Genomic DNA, 21,437 nt, shown 5'->3' with positions numbered 1-21,437 from the left:
TATTTATAAAGCATTATTGACAATAAATTACAAATACTATAAACAAATTGACTTATACACATGACATACATAAATTCAAATTTATGAATAATAATAATATTAATTCTCATATTTTAATAATCTGTCTAATTATCAAATTGTAAATGATGCATATCTAAAAATTAAAACTTTAAAATTTAATTATTTGTATGACATGTTATAAAATATTTTAGAGATATCATTATAGTTTGAAAATACAACATTACAAATGTTCTATAGAAATGAGTTTTAGGAGAAACATACACTATTATATCAGTATATATATATATATATATATATAAATTTACATGATTATTAATTTATGATATTATTGGGACCATATTTTACATTGAGATTTCAAAAAAATTATTATCTTATTATCTTATCGAATATTGTTAATTTTTACACTGGCCCGACTTGGGACCAGCAAAATTTATTAATTTATAGTGATTATTAATTTATAGAGTATTAATTTATAGAGGTTTTACTATATATCAATTTGAGTTTATCTCTCCACCGAGTTTATCTTAGGTGGGAATGCGAAAACCAAAAGTTTGCATGGAAACAGTTATACAATGAAACAATTAGAGGGGTGTATTGAACTTGATATTTTAGAAGATTTTGGTGTATTTTTAAATCCATTGTTATTTAATCAGTGATTTTAAAAAGTCTTTTGAAATGATGTGTTATTGAATTTGGAATTTTTAGAAATCATCTTAAATCATTCACAATCTCTTGTTGTTGAATCAATAATTTATAAATCTCACTACAAATACACTTTTATTCAAAATATCACAACTTTTTAAAAAATGAAATTGTAAGTGATTTTGGGAGACTTTTTAAAACATTTTTAGTTGAAATACATGAGTAACAAAATCACACCTTTAAAGGTGATATTTTGAAAGATTTCAAAAAAAAAAAAAAAAAAAATGAAACCAACCGCAGAAGCTTCCTCTATCTCTACACCGTACGTTCTCTCCTATACTCTCTCATTCTTTCTCCAAGGTGAAATCTTGGCCTTAGAAGATGAGTGATATTGATATTGAGATCGTGAGGAATGATGTCAATCGTGTCTTGACAATGATACCAGCTTTTGGATTGGATTAATCGATTGACGAGATGCTTGGATATATATATTTGATGATGGCACCAAAATGGATGAGAGATGTTATAAAGTTCAGCACAAGTATGAATAATGTGTCGTGTATTGTTTGTAAGTAAGCATGATAGATGTTATAAAATTCTCTAAAGTCACTAAGCTCTAATGTTGATCGGTACAGTATGTACGTCTCCATCATCCCTTATAGTTTTGATGGTGGGTTTTTTTAGGTTGTAAAGAAAACATGTGTTTATGTTATTTTTTTTTTCCAAAATATCCTAAAATCACCTAAAATTCAATAACCAAATCTCACCAAATCACAAGTAATAAAGTTTCAAAATTTTTAGAAATCTCTAACAAATAATCAAATCTCCTAAAGTTACACTCAAATCTCTCAAAATTCTAAAATATTAAAATCTCACCAAATCTCCTAAAATATCAAATTCAATACACCCCCTTAGTATCATCATACTGTATTATCTTAAAAATTACAAAAATCTAATAATAAATGTTAAATAACTCAACTTCATAAAAGTTTAATATTTTCGTAGATTCTCTCTGACAAAATCGTTTCAAATTTGGTGTTGTGGAAAGAAAAATCATCAAACTCAAACTTTTACAAATTAATTTAATTCAATTAATCAGTTACGGCATCCCCTATATAATTCATGTCATTTTCATATTTCTAATCATAATGTTTTAACAAATAACATACAAAGATTATATTATAAATTAAAACTTAGTCATTGGATTTTTTGCTTGTTTATTTACGGTTTTTTTTTTAATGTTTGTGATATAACATATCAAAAACTTCAAATGCAGGCGAAAGCTTCCAAAACAGAAATGTAATATTCTTAACGAGCTTTCAAAGAATGGATGAGCACCACAAAAGCAAGATTTTGAAAACTTATGAGATATTATGATTCCAACTTCGATTCGGAAGAAGAAGCGTATCTCCGACAAAACTTCTATGCTACCAAGCTCTCCACTCCCTCGATAACTATTTAGGTTTTTTGTGAAATCCACCATAGCTCATGATATACTTGTCTTTCACGGGGTTTGACTATCTTTTTACTTTTTATACAAATTTAATTTGTATTTTCTATGGTTCTAGTGTTTTAAGGTGGTTTGGAGTATTTGTAGTGTCAAGCGTCTGTACATGTCTTTTTGAGCAAAAGAAACACAAAAATGTTGCAAAACAAGTTGTTTGATATAAACGGCAAGTGCATTCATCGAACAACTTCTCGTCCACCAAATGATGTGCTCAAAGACTTAACCATGAAATAAACTGCAAGTGCACAAGCAATAGTAAGAATTACGAACAAGTGAGTATGAGAAGAATAGAGAATGTGATAGAGAGAAAAGGGGGAGNGGGGGGGGGGGGGGGGGCTATGTTAGTATAGAGAAGAAGGAGAGATTCTCATTCCTATATATAGGGATACAATGTAGTCTATATAAAGAAACTACTACAATGTACATTTATAATGTAAGAATAACGTGTTCTTATAACGTAAGAAGAACATGTTCTTATAATGTAAGAAGAATGCGTTCTTATATCATAAGAATAACACGTTCTTAGTGTGTTCTTGTTCACACTCCCCCTCAAGCTTACCCATTGGAACAAAAGTTAAGCTTGAAACTATGAACACCCTGATACAGTTTGGTATCATATTGGGCCTTAACCAAGCCAATAAAACCCCAAAGGTAGAACCCACCACAAAACCTAGCTTATGAGTGGGGGGAATAGTGGTGTTTTATATGGTATTGTGTTATTTTCTATCCCACCGATGTGGGACATTTATCATTCCCCCCCCCCCTTTTTAAACAAGGGGCATCCACGTCGATGGTGGCTGGTGATCTAGCGACCTAGTTACAAACTATTTATAGGGATACAATGGACTCTATATAAGGAAACTACTAAAAGGTACATTTATAACGTAAGAAGAACGTGTTCTTATAACGTAAGAAGAATGCGTTCTTATATCATAAGGAGAACGCTTTCTTAGTGTGTCCATGTTCACACTCCCCCTCAAACTTAACCATTTGGAACAGAGGTTAAGCTTGAAACTATGAACACCCTGATACACTTTGGTATCATATTGGGCCATAACCAAGCCAATAAAACCCCAAAGGTAAAACTCACCACAAAAGCTAGGTTATGAATAGGGGGAATAGAGGTGCTTTATATGGCATTGTGTTATTTTCTATCCCACCGATGTGGGACATTTGTCAATACCCCCCCCCCCNCCCCCCCCCCCCCCCTTTAAACAAGGGGCATCCACGTCGCTGGTGACTGGTACTTGGTGGCTGTTAGTTTTGCGCCTTTCCTATTCACTCCTCTGCCGTTTCTCTCCTCTCCAGCTTGCATGTCCAAGGATCATAATGCTCTAATACCATTTGATACACTTTGGTATCATATTTGGCTTTAACCAAGCCAATAAAACCCCAAAGGTAGACCCACCACAAAAGTTAGCTTATGAGTAGGGGAACCAATGGTGCTTTATATGGCATGGTGTTATTTTCTATCCCACCGATGTGGGACATTTATCACACCCACCTCATTAAAAATACTAGAGCATACAATTGGATTCAAGTATACAACGCAGATCGATATGTATGCAGCATGTTAATATTGATATCGTAAACTTTAATATGTCGAGAAAGGATAATTAAACTAACAATGAATATGAAGAATCTTCTACTAATTAAGTTTTAGACGACCCACAATAGATAAGAAACTATTACAAATTTACAATCTACTGGACGACTCAACTTGAATTGAACCATCAAAATATTGGAAAAAGAAAAATAACTCAATTAGCCCATTGAGGATGAAAAGAGAATCTTCTTCAGCATTGATCACTGATGGATTCGAGTTGAAGGAGTACCAAAGATGAGGAAATTCTTGGCCACTTTAGGTGCTGTAAACCCCATTTTTGGGACAAAAACATAGGGAAAAAGAGTATGGAGTCAATAGCTTAGGGGTTTATTGTAAATGAAGCAGCGTGCTTGTAAATGCAGCAATTGAATCGTCTATTGTTTTTTATCACACACTCACGGCAACTCATTTACTTTATAAGAGTTTCATTACATGTTCCAAAACAACAACATATTTGACATAAAAAAAAAAAACCAATTGACAACATGGCTTCTAGACATCGTCAAGAAAGCAAGTTAGATGCCAAATTCAAAGCTATGTTTGAAACCAACGACGAGAAGTTCCAGAAGCTCCCAGAATGCTTAGAGCCACTACGTGAGAACCAGGTACAAGTCGACCGCTGTACTCTATCGGATTTGCTCAGCAGTGTCTATTTACCAGCTGACCGAATGGTTAAACATGTCCAAGTCCTAATCACAATTCCTTACAAAGACGTACGTGATAGCGTGTTAGCCACGTCAAGTCACGAGATGAATCTCCTTCACATCTACGGAGTTTGCGAATGGATGAAAACCAAAGCCGGTACTGAAGACGTTGTGGAGGTGCAACGTAGCGAGAAGCTAAAGAGGCGAGCGGCAGCAAAAGGGAGGACGGTTGCTGAATCGGCTATGATCAGAGCCTTCAACGCTCAGTTTGCCGAGTATAGCTCTGAGCTCAAAAAGGCTCGTGCACTCCAGGAGAAAGAGAGTGATACTGGTGTTCGTCTCCGAGACAAGTACTGGCCAGTTTCTGCATTCGATGTAGCCATCAATATTTTAAATGAAGAGGCAATTCTTGATTTTTGTAGGAAAGAGGAAGTGAAAAGTGGGTTATACAAGTTTGTGGAAGGATTAATTGAACGTAAGATGGTGAGTTTTGCTTTACGTGAAGCCTCTAATCTTCGGGCTGTTCTTAAAGAAATGGCAAGTTTTGAAGTTCCGGTTTCGTCTAAGGATGGGAATTACGGTATCAATGAGAAGAGGAATTGTATTGGATCTAAGGATGAAAACTGTGGTGCTGGTGAGAAAGGGAAAGATATTGGATCGGTGCTTGGTCATGGTGGAGAAACATCGTCTAAGAGGATGAAGCGTCTTACTAATTAATGAGAAAAGGTGATAGATCGAGGGGAAAAATAATATTTTTAATTTTGTTTTCTTTCTAAATTTCTTTGTTGTAATGTCTATTTTCTTTTTGTACGGGGTCTCCTTTTAAAGTTTAAGTGTTTAACCTATTGTTTTGATAACAAAAATTAAATGTTTCTGAAAACCCAAACCGGAAGGTAACCAGAACTGGACAATTTTCTTTAATCTCGATTCAACTTGATCCGATCACTTTATGTTACGATATTTCATCTTTTCGTGACTTTTGAAAACAAAAACTAATGATTTATTAAAAAATTGTTTAATATAATCAACTCTTTTACAAATGTTTGAAATACAATAAATGTTTTTTTTCAAACGAATGTAATTAATTAAGAATGAACATTAATCTTTCCAAAAAAAAAATTGAAAATTAAACTCTGAAATTTTAGATAGTCTCAATTTTACGTGCTCTCCGTTTCGATGGTTGACTGGTCCACTAATAAAAGAAAAAAAAAAAACTAGTTATTAATGCGTAGTAAAAATGCTCTCATTAAATGTCTCGAATTAAGAAAATAGAAAGTTTAGAGAGTGTGATATTATTAACTTGATATTTTTTTAGGACAAAAACAAAAGGAAAAATATTATAAATCATCAGAGTTCCCGAGTTCCCGAATTTCCTGTTTTCTATACTAAATAATAACCTTCTTTTTCTCACACAAAAAGAATATTTTCTTAATTTTAGTAAAGGGGTAGTCATAGTTCCCGATATTTACGAAAGATTTTCTTTTAAAACCATATCTAAAAAGGAAAATATATCAATTTTTCATCAACTATTATTAATAACGTCTTCAATGTTTCGTCTTCCTTAGCTTTGCATAAGCATAAGCATAAGCATAATTAAGCATAAGCTCCTTTTATCTTTTAACACACTCTCCTCTCCACAACACACAATAAGGTACGATGATGAATCTCTTAACTATATATGTTCTCTGTTTAATATCTCTATCACGAACTCAAAACTCGATATGCTTTTGTACTTATTGTAAGATTCTCCACATCTCCTGCATGCTGCTTTCTGGAGTTTAAATCGGAGAGAGAGCGAGAGAGAACAATGGTCAGTTGCAGAGAAGAAGTGGACATCGATCTCAACGTGATTAAAACAGTTAATGTAATCTGTAATGATCCAGACGCCACTGATTCCTCTAGCGATGACGATGAAGTCAACACCGGCAACAATAGTACTCGCCGTCGTCAGATCAAGCCAAAACCACCGAAACGTTTCACCTCAAAGATCTGTGTCCAAACGCTGATGAAAAGGTACGAGAACGTTTCGAATTCTACAGGGATCAAAGCATCCGGGAATCGGAAAACGTCGTCGGGATTCAAAGGCGTTAGGCGGCGACGGTGGGGAAAATTCGCGGCGGAGATAAGAAACCCGTTTGAGAAGAAGAGGATGTGGCTTGGAACGTTTCCTACCGAAGAAGCAGCAGCAGAAGCGTACCAGAGAAGTAAAAGAGGGTTTGATGAACAATTAGCTTTAGGTAAAGCGGAGGTAGACCTAGTAGATTTAACCAAGCCGTGTGGTGTAAGAAAACGGGAAGAGAAGGAAGTTAAATCAACCAAATCGTCAGTTCCAACTCGGCCGGCAAATAGCAAAAAGGTAAATAAGATAAATGTTGTTGAGAAGACCTTTTGTTCTAGTTACGTTGATGAAGACGAGGGAATGATTAGTAAAATGTTGGAAGATCCGTTAATGACATCGTCGATTTCGGATATTTTTCGTGATTCGGTCGTTGGATCGAATGATTTTTGGATAGATAACAATCCAACGGAGTTTTATTCGATTTTCAATGAGCTAAAGTTTGACTTCCTAGAGGATGATACAACAACAGGCAACGAGAAAACCTTTGCATTTAAGATTGGGGATAACACTATCGCAAATATTTTCGACGACGCTGATTTGCGTGAGTTTGATCAGTTGGCGAACGATTTTCAGTTAGAAGATTTTCCGATGGATGATTTTGGGTTATTCGGAGTGCCTGATGATTATAGTTGGTTTAATGGTACCGCTGATTGGATTGATAAGAGTTTATGAATATTTTCTTTGGGATTCTTATTATTTTGTGACACGGCAACGCACTTGTTCTGTAATACTAGTACAAACCATTGAGTTACAACGTCTTAGATGTAACATAATTCGCCTAAATTTGTGTTTACCACTGACAAAAGACTGCTCTTAGGTATTTATAATAAAGTTTTTTTCGGGAATAGACAAAACAGTTCCTATGAGTCACTTGAAGGTTTTTTACTGACAAGTCTTTTTTACTGAAGTATGTTCCACACGAGCTTTTGTACTTTCATTTTGGACTAGCTTCGGTTTCTTTGCAGTAGTCAATTTTCTTTGACAAGAACATCCACAAAACAGAATCTAGAAGGCGAGAGCATTGGATATCCTAAGACTCATGGCTAAGATCTCCGGACAAATCGACCCTTCATTCTCGGTTTAAGATTATCTGCTAATGAACATGCTTATATAAGTCTTAACCAAATAATATAGTAGGCTGTAGGCCCAAAATAAATATGTACATATATAAACAGAGCTAGGGTTTCCCAATTGTTTAGGAGACGGATAAAAGCAAGATCACTTTGCTTCCCAGCAAAACAGAGTCTGCAACCAAGGCCTCAAGTGTTATCAAGCCCAACAACAAACCTGCAAATCCCAATGCCAATGTTCAATCTGCAGTCAGCAACGGTAATATGGTGTGTGCTGTACAAGCTGCCAAAAGTGAAGGTTTCAGGAAGCTCCCACCTGCCTTGTACAATCGTTTTGGACTATTGCAGACTCTAGGTGACAGTGATAGGGTTGCCAGCTATAGGGCAACGACAATATGTGCTTAGTCTATTTAAACAAACCTATGTCATCTCTTTGTATACATCGAAGCAATATGCAATAAAGCAAAATACTTTTTGTCTCTCTGTTCTATTCTTGTTTTTTTTTCTTTTTTTTTTATCATGGTATCATAGCATTAAAACCTTAACAGGTGTTAAAATGGCTGAATATCCAGATTCATATCCGTTCCCTTCCAATGTTCATGTTGCAAGTTCTGTAACTCTAAAACTCAATGATTCAAATTACCGTCTTTGGAAAACTCAAGTGGAGTCTCTTCTCAGCAGTCAAAAACTGCTTGGTTTCATAAATGACCGATATCAAGCTCCGCCGAAGTTCGTTGACAGAACAGTTGGTGACACAGTTCGAGCCACTGAAAATCCAGCCTATGAAGCCTGGTTCTGTACGGATCAACTAGTCCGCTCCTGGATCTATGGTACTCTGACTGAAGAAGCACTTGGTGGTGTCTGCAATCTCGCCACCTCTCTGGCTGTTTGGACTTCTTTGGCTAACACCTACAACCGAAGCTCCATAAGTCGAGAGTTTGAGCTCAAACGCAAGCTTCATGCTATCAGGAAACAAGGTAAAACCTTTTCTGCTTATGTGCGAGAATATACAGCAGTGTGTGACCAACTGAGTTCTATTGGGAAACCAGTAGAGGAATCTATAAAAATTTGTGGTTTTCTGCTTGGTCTTGGACGAGAATACGATCCTATTGCTGTGATTATTCAGAACTCCATGTCTCGGATTCCTACACCAACGTTTACTGAAGTGCTGTATGAGATTGAAGGTTTTGATACTCGTCTGCAGTCGTATGATGATGATGCTGTTGCTACTCAAATGGTGTTCCATACTCCTGCTGCTCAGACTCAAGAAGTGTTTCAAGCATCCCAAACCAACAACTACAGAGGTCGTGGGGGTTATAACAACAAATCTGGTTCAAACCGAGGAAGAGGTGGCTACTCTTCTTGTGGACGTGGGTTCTATCAGCAAGCTGTCAGTTCTGGTTCAAATCAACAATCTGGTGCTACAAACACTCGTCCAACATGTCAGATATGTTGCAAAGTGGGTCATATGGCTGCTAAATGCTGGAATCGTTTTGACAACAACTATCAAGGTGAAAATTTGGCTCAAGTTCTGGCTGCTTTACAAGTTTCAGACTCCTCTGGTCGAGACTGGATTCCAGATTCTGGTGCTACATCTCATGTTACCACAACTGAAGCTGCTCTGCAACATGCTACACCATATCAAGGTACTGACTCTATCATGGTAGCAGATGGAAATTATCTTCCACTTACGCATGTTGGCTCCACTAGTCTACCAGTTTCTACAGGTAGTTTGACTCTTAATGATGTTCTGGTTTGTCCAACAGTCAAGAAATCCCTATTATCTATATCTAAGCTGTGTGATGATTACCCATGTGGTGTATTTTTTGACTCTCACAAGGTCTACATTCTGGATCTGCAAACCATGAGGGTTCTAGCAAAGGGACCAAGACGTGAGGGGCTGTATGTGCTAGAGAATCAAGACTACAAGATCTTCTACTCAAATAGATAAAAGGCCACTGACGACTCAATTTGGCATCATCGTTTAGGTCATGTTAGTCAAGGAGTTCTCCAGCATCTTCACAACAGCAAGGCTATTTCAATCAATAAGAGCAGCATCAACTCCATTTGTGAACCTTGCCAGATGGGGAAAAGTTCAAATTTATCGTTTTCAGTTTCAGAGTCTGTTTCAGTTGAACCACTAGCTAAGATTCACTGTGATCTTTGGGGACCTTCTCCCATTGAGTCTGTACAAGGTTTCAAGTACTATGTGGTATTTATTGATGATTTTTCTCGATTCAGCTGGTTCTTCCCACTCAAGTTCAAGTCTGATTTCTACAACATATTTCTGTTGTTTCAAAAACAAGTTGAAAATCAGTTTGATAAGAAGATTAAAATTTTTCAAAGTGATGGAGGGGGTGAATTCATCAGTGGCAAATTCAAGCAACATCTTGGTCAGTGTGGAATCAAACATCAAATCTCCTGTCCTCACACTCCACAACAAAATGGAGTTGCAGAACGCAAACATCGACATTTCATTGAACTGAGTCGATCAATGATGTTTCATAGTCATGTCCCACTTCAGTTCTGGGTTGAAAGTTTCTTCACAGCTAATTATCTCTGCAATCTGCTACCAGCTGCTTCACTCAGTCTTCGATCACCCTATGAAATCCTGTTTCAACAAAAACCGGATTATACGTCGCTTAGAGTGTTTGGCAGTGCCTGCTATCCTTGTTTACGTCCTTATACGGCTCACAAGTTTGAACCACGTTCATTGCAATGTGTGTTTTTAGGCTACAATGCAGCTTACAAGGGCTATAGGTGCCTATATCCTCCAACAGGACGTGTGTATATTAGTCGTCATGTGATTTTTGATGAGAGCTTCTTCCCATTTCAGAGTAAGTATAATCACCTGTGCCCACTTACTCATCTGAATTGTTACAAGCCTGGAAAGCTGCTACTCAGACTACTATGATTGTTCCCCAATCTGATTCTTCGGCAATATTCTTGCAAAAGCCTCTATCATCAGTTGCAGAAATGGAGCCTGCAAACTCAACAGAGGAGTCGGAGCATAACGACATTACAGAAACTTTTGAGGGTTCCTCTGCAAGTGATACAGAGGAATCGATCACTGAGCATAACAGTAATGCAGAAGTCTCTGAGAATTTCTCTGAAGAAGCACAACTCGAAGACAATCAGGAGACTACTCAACAATCAGTTCAACCTGCAAATGCTCATCCGATGGCAACAAGAGGCAAAGAAGGGATCAGAAAGCCAAACCCAAAGTACTTACTCATGGCTAACCCTCACAAACCTAGCGAGCCAAAAACAGTAGTTGAGGCTTTGAAAGACCCACGGTGGACTAATGCAATGAGTGAGGAGATGTCTAATCAACGAGCATGTCGGACATGGCACTTGGTACCACCTTTACCAACTATGAACATCATTGGTTGCAAATGGGTGTTTCGCATCAAGCTTAATGCAGATGGGTCTCTTGACAAATTTAAAGCCAGATTGGTTGCCAAAGGGTATCATCAAGAGGAAGGTGTGGATTTCCTTGAAACATTTAGTCCTGTTGTTCGAACCGCAACAATAAGGATATTTCTTAGTGTGGCTACAACAAAAGATTGGCCAATTACTCAACTTGATGTCAAGAGTGCATTTCTCCTTGGAGATCTTCATGAGGACATCTATATGGAGCAGCCTCCTGGCTTTGAAGATCCACAGCATCCTTCCCATGTATGCAAGCTAGACAAAGCTATCTATGGCCTCAAACAAGCTCCAAGGGCCTGGTTTGATAAATTCAGTACTTTTCTACTTGAATATGGTTTTACTTGTAGCAAGGCTGATCCATCCTTGTTTGTCTATTATCATAATGGTGATACTCTGGTGCTTCTCTTATATGTGGATGATATCATCCTAACAGGAAGTAATAAGGAACTCTTAGCTCATCTTGTTGAAACTCTTGGACAACAGTTTTCCATGAAGGATCTCGGATGTTTGCATTACTTTCTTGGAGTTCAAGTGCAGATCACTTCAGAGGGGATGTTTCTCAGCCAAACCAAGTATGCTGAAGACATTTTACATCAAGCAGGGATGGCTGCGTGTAACCCTATGGCAACACCACTGCCTCTGCAATTGCCAGCAAATAAAACAGGGGATGAACTCTTCCCTGAACCTTCGTATTTTCGAAGTCTTGCTGGTAAATTACAGTATCTCACCCTGACAAGGCCAGACATTCAATTTGCAGTCAATTTTGTGTGTCAACGAATGCATACACCAACAATGGCAGATTTTGGTCTTCTCAAAAGGATACTGAGATATATAAGAGGCACAACCACGTTTGGATTGCGTCTCAACAAAACAAGCTTTCCTCCAGTGCTTGCGTATAGTGATAGTGATTGGGCAGGCTGCAAAGAAACAAGAAGGTCTACTACTGGTTTTTGTACGTTTCTCAACACCAACATCATCTCATGGAGTGCAAAACGTCAACAAACCGTTGCTCGCTCTTCGACTGAGGCCGAATACAGAGCAATGGCGGAAACAGCTGCAGAACTCACTTGGATTGCTTCCCTTCTCAAAGACCTTCATGTGTCTCAAACAGGTCCTGCAATTCTTCACTGTGATAACATCTCTGCAGTTCACTTGACAACCAATCCGGCCTTTCATGCCAGAACCAAACATTTTGAAACCGACTGGCACTACATCAGAGAGAGAGTCGCTCTTGGTTACATTGAAACTCGCCACGTCCCTGTAGCTCTCCAAATCGCTGACATATTCACCAAGTCCTTACCCAAGCAGGCGTTCACTTTACTGAGAGACAAACTTGGAGTTGGTGTTCCACTCACCTCAAGTTTGAAGGGGGTAAAAGCAAGATCACTTTGCTTCCCAGCAAAACAGAGTCTGCAACCAAGGCCTCAAGTGTTATCAAGCCCAACAACAAACCTGCAAATCCCAATGCCAATGTTCAATCTGCAGTCAGCAACGGTAATATGGTGTGTGCTGTACAAGCTGCCAAAAGTGAAGGTTTCAGGAAGCTCCCACCTGCCTTGTACAATCGTTTTGGACTATTGCAGACTTTTGGTGACAGTGATAGGGTTGCCAGCTATAGGACAACGACAATGTGTGCTTAGTCTATTTAAACAAACCTCTGTCATCGAAGCAATATGCAATAAAGCAAAATATTTTTTGTCTCTCTGTTCTATTCTTGTTTTTTTTTCTTTTTTTTTATCAACGGAGACACACCATAAGTCCAAGGTCGTGTCTTCAATTGAACAAAGTTCCCTTGGCCCACCGTCAATTCACCACTGTGTGTAGATGGTGTTTAGAGCATCGTTCACCTCGTCTTAGATGCGACTATGATATTCCAAGAATCAGTCTGCGTACACAGATCCGTAATGAGAAGCATAAGAAACGTCAGAAGTTGCTTCGTGAGAATCAGAGACGTCGTAAGTTGAAGGGATCGGCAGAGAAATTTGATATTCAGGTTATATCTGCGGATTTACTTTATTTATATATATATATATATATATGTAGCACCTTTGCATACATAATTGAGAAAACAATTCAATCATCTAGCTAGGCTTTTAGTTGAGTTGATGATTTTTGTTTGGTTTATTACAACTATTTGTAACAGGAAAAGTTGTCCAAGCCTTCTGATGATTTAATTACTAGCTCCAACCCTGAGTAGGTGTCCCTTTAATTATTTTGATAATCTCTCTATGTATGTAGGATCTGGTGTGATGGTTGTTGTGGTTGTTCATTCATATATATGCAGATTGGCCTCAGAGTGTGACATGAAGAATAGTCTAGGCTTGAAAGCGTCCCTGCGAGCTTGTTCTGACTCTAAATTTGATGTACAGGTTATTATATTATTTAGTTTTCAATTATACCTCTTGCAATTGGAGAAATTTCAGTTTTATCGAATTAATTGTTTTTAAGATTGGATTATTCTTATATAATTACACCTTATTTAATTTAACAGGAAAAGTTGTCCAAGCCTGATGATATTACTGCTACCTCCACAACTCACCTCACCTCGGTAGGTGTCCCTTATTTATCATGTTAACTTATATTACGCTTTATCATAGAGTTTTGACTCTAAAATAGAGTGGGGTTACTAATATTAGTGAAAAAAAATTTAGAAGCTTGAGTACAAAGAAACATAAAAATCTTATTGCCTAAATTGTTAACATGATCGTTTATATTTTAAGTGTCGTTGCGTCGATGTAGGGTGAGAAAAAAATAATTAATAAATTAGATATGAAGTTTTATATACAAAGCAATATTTTATTTTAATTTTAAAATATATTTGTCATTATTGAAAGATTTAGGGATGCAAATATTTAATCTTAGTCTTCTAAATAATATTAAGTTTTATAATTGTTCTAAATAGTTTGTTATTTTTTACTAAGATTTCTAAAACAATAAATGAAATCTGTTAATTAAGTAATTTCAATAAGTAATTTTGAAAATATTATTTTATTATTTTATAAACCAATATAAACTTCTTTTTGATAATTATTAATAATTAAAATGCAATGTCATTTTGTAATATACCACATGATAATAGGGTTAAACTTCTAACAATATTACTTAAATAAGTATATAGAGATTATCTAAAATGTTAATATAGGTATCAAATATAGATTATTTAAACATAATATAGATGTTTTAAAGTAAATAATTTAATTATATTTCTTTGTAAATTTTTTTAGATTTTAAAATAAAATCTTTTAAGAACAAAGAAAAAAAAACTTTAATAAGATATGATGCTTAATATTTATTTAGCATTCATTTCTATGATTGTTTCTAATGTTTGTGATTTACTTTATTTGTTTAATCACAAATTTAAATATCATGATGAAATATCATGATAAAATATTTTAAATCATATCTCCAACCTTCTTTGGTGAATAAATTGAAAATTTAGTAACAAATTACTAAATAATGATTATTGATCATGTTTTTTGGGCATCACTTGAAACGATCCGACCCGTTTTTTTTTAACAATAAATAATAAATAAACTACAGCTACTGGTCCCATACCCACTAGCCACCTATCCACAATCACAACCAGCAGCGGAATAACAATACCAATAATATCCAATAAATATAAATAGCCAATATCCAATAAATATAAATAACCAATATCCAAATAACAGGAATCATAGAACCAGCAACCTAACAATGTTTCTATTGAAACAACTCTAGCAACCTAGTAAAGCCAGACCACATCAAACCGAGTCCCTAGAACATCCTCCTCTTCATCGCCTTGATCCCACGATCACACTTTGCCTCTACCTGCACCACAAACACAATGAGATGCGTGAGTATTACCAAAAATACCCAGTGCAACGATCTTCCCATCTATGAGATATACATACAAGAAAATCAAGAGTACAAATCCAAATAAAATATAACAAACCAACCATTAAACAGAACAACCAATAACACTTTCACCACACCTACACATCATCACACAAAACAAGTCATACAACCCAATCGCTTAGATAAGCTCATGGTCACGCACTCACCTTAACAAGTGATTCACGAAAATAATAACAACCAAATGAAAGGCTCTCCAATATCCAAAAACAACCAAACTCGCTCCTACAACCAATCACACCAATAAACAAACATTGAAAACAAACTGCCAGAAAAATCAGAAAAGAACAACCTTACAAGTGAAACCACGAAAACAAAACGAACCGTTAACTTTCTAATCCCTTCGTTGAAAAGCAAGGTCAACACGTCCTGAAGTTTCCCACAAAATTTCAGAACAATCAGATATCAGGTGAAACCGCAATCGATCCCGAAACACCCGCTGGTCTCAATCCGCGACTGAGACGAAACGCCCCACTACACTGCCAATAACTCCTAGAATATTAACCCAAATTCAATTCTGTAAAAAGGAGAGTGTACGAAAATCTCTTAGCTACAAATCTACCAAAAATCAATACCTTTCGAAACGTTTTGAGTAATTGGATCTTCCTTCTCCCCATCCCTAACAGTTCTGTTTTTCTCTTTGCTCTAAGGAAAAAGCTTAATCTCATTCTCTTCCTCCTTTACACCAAAAAAGCAAGGGTTCTCACAGTTTCTCTCCATCTCTCTCTGATAATGTCGACACAAGCAAGAAAAAGAGAGGAGGCGTGACTTTGAGAAAGAGATTAGGGATTTTTAGTTTAATTAGATTAAACCAGGATTTAACTAAATCAGGATTTAATTAAACCAAAATTAATTAAAATCCACTCTATTGGTTTAATCAACATATCTCAAACTCTAATCCTGGAACACGGATGTTACAATTCTCCCCCACCAACATGGATTCGTCCTCGAATCTCGAACAACCATCAGCCAAGGACTCCCCTGCAACCGTCTCCACGGTCCGCAATCCTCCGATTGATCTACGAAAAGTCACCTCTAGGCGATAGACTCACATTCCAAGCATTATTTGCTCTCGACTTTTGGACTTTCCTTTACTCATAGGCCTAAACCTTGAGTTTTTATTGTCTCCTCATCAGACCCAAGTCTGCATGCCACAATATTGGCTCCTCATCAGGCTGAAACCTGCATGCCATAATATATATAAGGAAGTCCAATACTCGTCTCTCGGGTTGCCACCCTCCATCGCGCCCCCGGATCGTCATCTGAAGTCGATATACCAACCATACTCCCAAGCAACAAAGTCTCAGAATATGGCAGTACTAGGAGAACCTAAGCCCCCCAAGGTCACGAGCAAACAATTCTGAACACGTCTGAGTCCTATCCCTATCCAGGTTTCCTTCCCGTGGCTCGCGTAAGACATCTCAATGTCCTACCAACCACATATCCCCTCACTGAGATACCTCATCACCACAAATGGATCATCTCACTACCACAAGGGCCAAACAAATGTCCTAAACAGGACCGCCACCAAGGCCAAACAAATGTCCTAAACAGGACCGCCACCAAGGCTAAACAAATCTCCTAAACAGGACCGCTACCAAGGCCAAACAAATGTCCTAGACGGACCATCACAAAGACCATCTGTCCCGAAGGACCGCCTAAACAGGCACTCTGGCTAAACAACCCGCCACAAAGGCCACACATCTGGCTATACAGCCCACCACAAAGGCCACACAATGACTAAAAAGTCTGCCACTAAGGCCACACAATGTCTCGAAAGACTGCCACTAAGGCCACACAATGACAAAAAAGTCCGCCACTAAGGCCACACAATGTCTCCAAAGACCGCCACTAAGGCCACACAAGCCTCTCCACGGCTTCTTCCACTAAAATGGACAAATTTTAACTCCCATAAAATTTTCCATTTTTTAGAACTTACCACTTTGGAATCTTTCCTCTTTTAGAAACTTCTTTTTCAGGAAACTTTTCCTCAACACCATCATAGTCCCAAAGGACTCTCATTAAAGGAATCTTCTTCTTCCGAAGTTCCTTGATCCTCCTCTCGAGAACCCTCACTGGTCTCTCCTCCAAAGTCATGTTAGGCTGAAGATCTTCAAGAATCTTAGCCAACAACTGATCATCCTCACGGAGACACTTCAGCAACATAGACACATGGAAAACCTTATGGAATGCTCGCATAACCTCAGGTAACTCCAGTCTATATGCCACTGGTCCAACTCGCTCAATCACTCTGAACGGATCCATATACCTCAGACTCAACTTAGTCTCGGTCAACGACCTGTTCGTACCCCGCAACATGGCCATCTTGAGGTACACTCTATCTCCAACCTGAAACTCAAGATCTCTTCTCCTCTTATCAGCATAACTCCTCTGTCTATCCTGAGCCTCCTTCATGTTCAGCTTGAGAACCCGAATCATCTCTAAGGTCTCCTAAACAAAATCTGCCCTGTAAATGCTCCTCTCCCCCACCTGAGTCCAGCATAACGGTGTACGACACGACCTCCCATACAAAGCCTCATAAAGAGCCATCTTAATACTCGCCTGATAACTGTTGTTGTAAGCAAACTCTACCTGATTCAGGTGATCTGCCCAATGGCCACCCCAATCCAACACACACATCCTCAACATATCCTCCAGTGTCTGGATCGTCCTCTCTGACTGTCCATCTGTCTAGGGATGATAAGCTGTACTCATATGCACCTTAGTGCCCATCTCTGCCTGAAATGCTCTCCAGATCACCGAAGTGAACTTAGAATCCCTATCAGACACAATGCTCGCTGGCACCCCATACAACCTGACTACCTTCTTCACATACTTCTTAGCCAAGACCGCTACTCCATCAGTCTTCTTAATGGTCAGAAAATGTGCCGACTTAGTCAACCGGTCCACAATGACCCAAATAGCATCAAACGTCCTGGACACTGGCAAACCTACCACGAAGTCCATAGTAATCATATCCCACTTCCACTCTGGAATGGGAAGAATCTTCAGTAATCCTCATGAAATCTGATGCTCAGCCTTCACTAGCTGGCACACATTGCACCTCGCGACCCAACTAGCTACATTTTTCTTCATCCCGACCCAACGATAGTACCTCTTGAGATCACGATACATCTTAGTCGCTCCTGGATGAATAGAAAACTTGCTCCCATGAGCCTCTATCAGGATCTCCTGCCTCAACTCCTCATCTTTGGGGACACAAACCCAACCGTGCACCAAGATAGTACCATTATCTGAGACCTGATAGTCCGAATCAACATCCTTTGAGGCATTCACCAGCCCCAAATCTCCCTCCTGAGCCAACCGCATTCTGCTCAGAAGATCTGCTATATCAACCGCCTCCAAACCCAACGGCTCCTATGACACAGCACACAAACTCAAGGCACCAATCTCTCCTGCCAAAGACTCCATCTCCTGCTCCTGAGCCGAAGCTACCCTCTTCCGACTCAAAGCATCTGCAACCAAGTTAACCTTACCAGGATGATAGGCTATCTCCAAATCATAATCCGCCACAAGCTCCATCCACCGTCTCTGCCTCAAATTCAGCTCAGGCTGAGTGAATATATACTTCAGGCTCTTATGATCTGTAAACACCTGCACCTTTGCACCATAAAGATAAGATCTCCAAATCTTCAGGACAAAAACCACATCACCCATCTCCAAATCATGAGTAGGATAGTTGCCTTCATGCTTCCGCAACTGCCGTGAAGCGTAGGCAATCACCTTCCCATGCTGCATCAGAACACACCCCCAACCAACTCTAGATGCATCTGTATAAACCACATAGGGTTCTCCCTGCTCAGGCAAAGCCAAAACTGACGCAGTAGTCAACATCTCCTTTAGGCTTGTCTCACACTCCTCTGACCAAACAAAAGGAACATCCTTCCTTGTCAACTTAGTCATTGGACGTGCTCTGCTCGCGAACCCCTGCACGAACCTCCTGTAGTAACCTGCCAACCCCAGAAAACTCTTGATCTCTGTGGCATTTTGCGGTCTAAGGCCAATCTCTGATAGCCTGAATATTCTCTAGATCTACTGAAACCCCGTCTGCAGACACAATATGACCCAGAAAACCCATCTCACACTGCCAAAATCTACACTTGCTCAACTTAGCAAACAACTTCTGCTCCCGCAGCTTTTCCATAACTGCCCTCAAATGCATTGCATGCTCCTCAAGACTCTTAGAGAAAACCAGGATGTCGTCGATGAAAATGATGACAGAAACGTCCAAAAACCTCCTAAAACACGCTGCTCATCAATCTCACAAACGCTGCTGGTGCACTAGTCAACTCCAACGGCAACACCACAAATTCATAAAACCATACCTCGTCTTTCTACTTGACGAACAACAGCGACGCTCCCCACGGTGAAGGGATAAGACGAATGAATCCTCACCATCTAAACATCAACCCCTCTTGCCTGTCCGAGAGCCTATAGTAACTTGTCTCTTAGGAAAACTTCCACAAGATAGCTTAATCCAAAAATTAGCTTCCCGTTTAGCAATTCTCCACAGCAAATAATCAATATGAGCGTAATAAAACAAACAAGTACCATACGTTCGCATATTCCGATTCGCCGTATCAATGCTTTACAGGCCGCTACCTCAACCCACTTGCCTTATTCCCTCCAACAAGCTTACCAAAACCTTGAATCTAGCAACTCTGTCCATCTCCAATGAACTTCATCTGGCATCGTCGCAACGATTAGTTTTTCCTGCCATGAAGGCTTCTCATGAACTTATGTATCTGGCAGACATGCCTTTCCCGGTTCAAACCTGCTGCAACTCCCCTTCCCGGGACTCCAGCACCACCGGCCTCACAATCCTGGCGCAACAGCCAAACATTCATAGCCGCTCTGGTCATAAAACCCTGACCCATTGGTCACACATCCAAAACCTGAGATTAAACCACCAGCACTCTCTCGAGGTCTACATTCAGTCGTTATGTTTATACTCACGTCCTAGGCATTGCTTGCTCCCAACTTCCCACTCTTAGGTCACAACCTTCGAGTCATACCGATCTCACTCTTAGACCACCGTCTTCGAGTTATACCGTCTCACTCTTGGACCACAATCCTCAAGATCTCGGTATTAGGGGAACTACTCATCCCCTCAGGAGAACATCATCCCCTCTGCCACTCTCGGAGCCCACAACCCCTCGAGCTATCAGTATTCTGGGAAACCCACCATCCCTTCAGGAGCAACAATCCTTAAAGAATATAAACATCTTTCGACAAAAGGTACTTCCCGTGGTACGAGTATAACATTACAATGTTACACCTACCCACACAACTTCTCATATCCAACTGGATTACCAACCAACAGAGAAATATCAGCTCCAACTACATATGCCCATCTATCCGCCTCTCTAGGCTCGATACCTCTCGTGAAGAATCTCGCACTGGTCATCTACCACTGCTCCATCCTCCTAACATAAGATGGAAAGTCATCAACATCCGCAGCCCTCGGCTGCACCCCGCCACATGTGGCACAACTGGAGACTGCACTGGTACCCCAATCGGTAACCGCTCCGACAGCACGCCAACAGATCCGCCAAGCGATCATCTCGACCCTGGGCTACACCTGCTGCAACCCTACACCTGGGTTCCCAGCACCCCCGGCACGCTCACCGACTAACCCCCTCTGGTCCCTCCTGATACGCTTGCGACCATCTGACGTACCTCCTCGTGGAAATCTGGACCACACACTCGCTAGCCTTGGGACCCGCCTGACCATGACCACGACCACGTCCCCGTCCACGACCAAAAAATCAAACACCTTTAGCCATTGCACTTCCAAGAACAGAGGCTAACAAGCAATCTTAACATAATATGAAAACACAAAAACCAAAATTCACCGTGGAATCACACTGTAGGCTCGAAGAGGATGTTCGAGGACTCCATGCCACACACAATTGACTAACTCACATAATCAATCAAGACATGCAATCCCAACATCAACAACAGAAACCTAGTGAACCCAAACCTAGAACCGTAAAGGCTCTGATACCAAATTGAAATGACCCGACCCGTTTTTTTATATAATATATAATAAATAATAATAAATAAACTACAACTAGTGGTCCCATATCCACTAGCCACCTATCCACAATCACAACCAGCAGCGGAATAACAATACCAATAATATCCAATAAATATAAATAACCAATATCCAATAAATATAAATAACCAATATCCAAATAACAAGAATCATAGAACCAGCAACCTAACAATGTTTCTATTGACCCAACTCTAGCAACCTAGCAAAGCCAGACCACATCAAACCGAGTCCCTAGAACATCCTCCTCTTCATCGCCTTGATCCCACGATCACATTTTGCCTCTACCCTGCACCACAAACACAATGAGATGCGTGAGTATTACCAAAAATACCCAGTGCAACGATCTTCCCATCTATGAGATATACATACAAGAAAATCAAGAGTACAAATCCAAATAAAATATAACAAACCAACCATTAAACA

At 39.1% G+C, this 21,437-nt stretch overlaps 3 protein-coding genes across 3 annotated transcripts; all 3 read left to right on the top strand.

Moving 5' to 3' along the window:
• On the top strand, positions 4,562-5,137 carry LOC104743971. The gene has a single exon (XM_010464999.1). It carries the CDS (start codon positions 4,562-4,564, stop codon positions 5,135-5,137), a length of 576 nt encoding a protein of 191 aa, XP_010463301.1.
• Positions 6,228-7,211, top strand: LOC104743970 (ethylene-responsive transcription factor ERF117-like). Its single transcript, XM_010464998.1, has one exon. It carries the CDS (start codon positions 6,228-6,230, stop codon positions 7,209-7,211), a length of 984 nt encoding a protein of 327 aa, XP_010463300.1.
• Positions 8,166-9,560, top strand: LOC104743969. The gene has a single exon (XM_010464997.1). The coding sequence runs from the start codon at positions 8,166-8,168 to the stop codon at positions 9,558-9,560; it is 1,395 nt and encodes a 464-aa protein (XP_010463299.1).

Source organism: Camelina sativa, chromosome 14 (assembly GCF_000633955.1).
Source record: "Camelina sativa cultivar DH55 chromosome 14, Cs, whole genome shotgun sequence".
Taxonomy (NCBI): Eukaryota; Viridiplantae; Streptophyta; class Magnoliopsida; order Brassicales; family Brassicaceae; genus Camelina; species Camelina sativa.
This window is presented reverse-complemented; position numbering and strand designations above follow the sequence as displayed.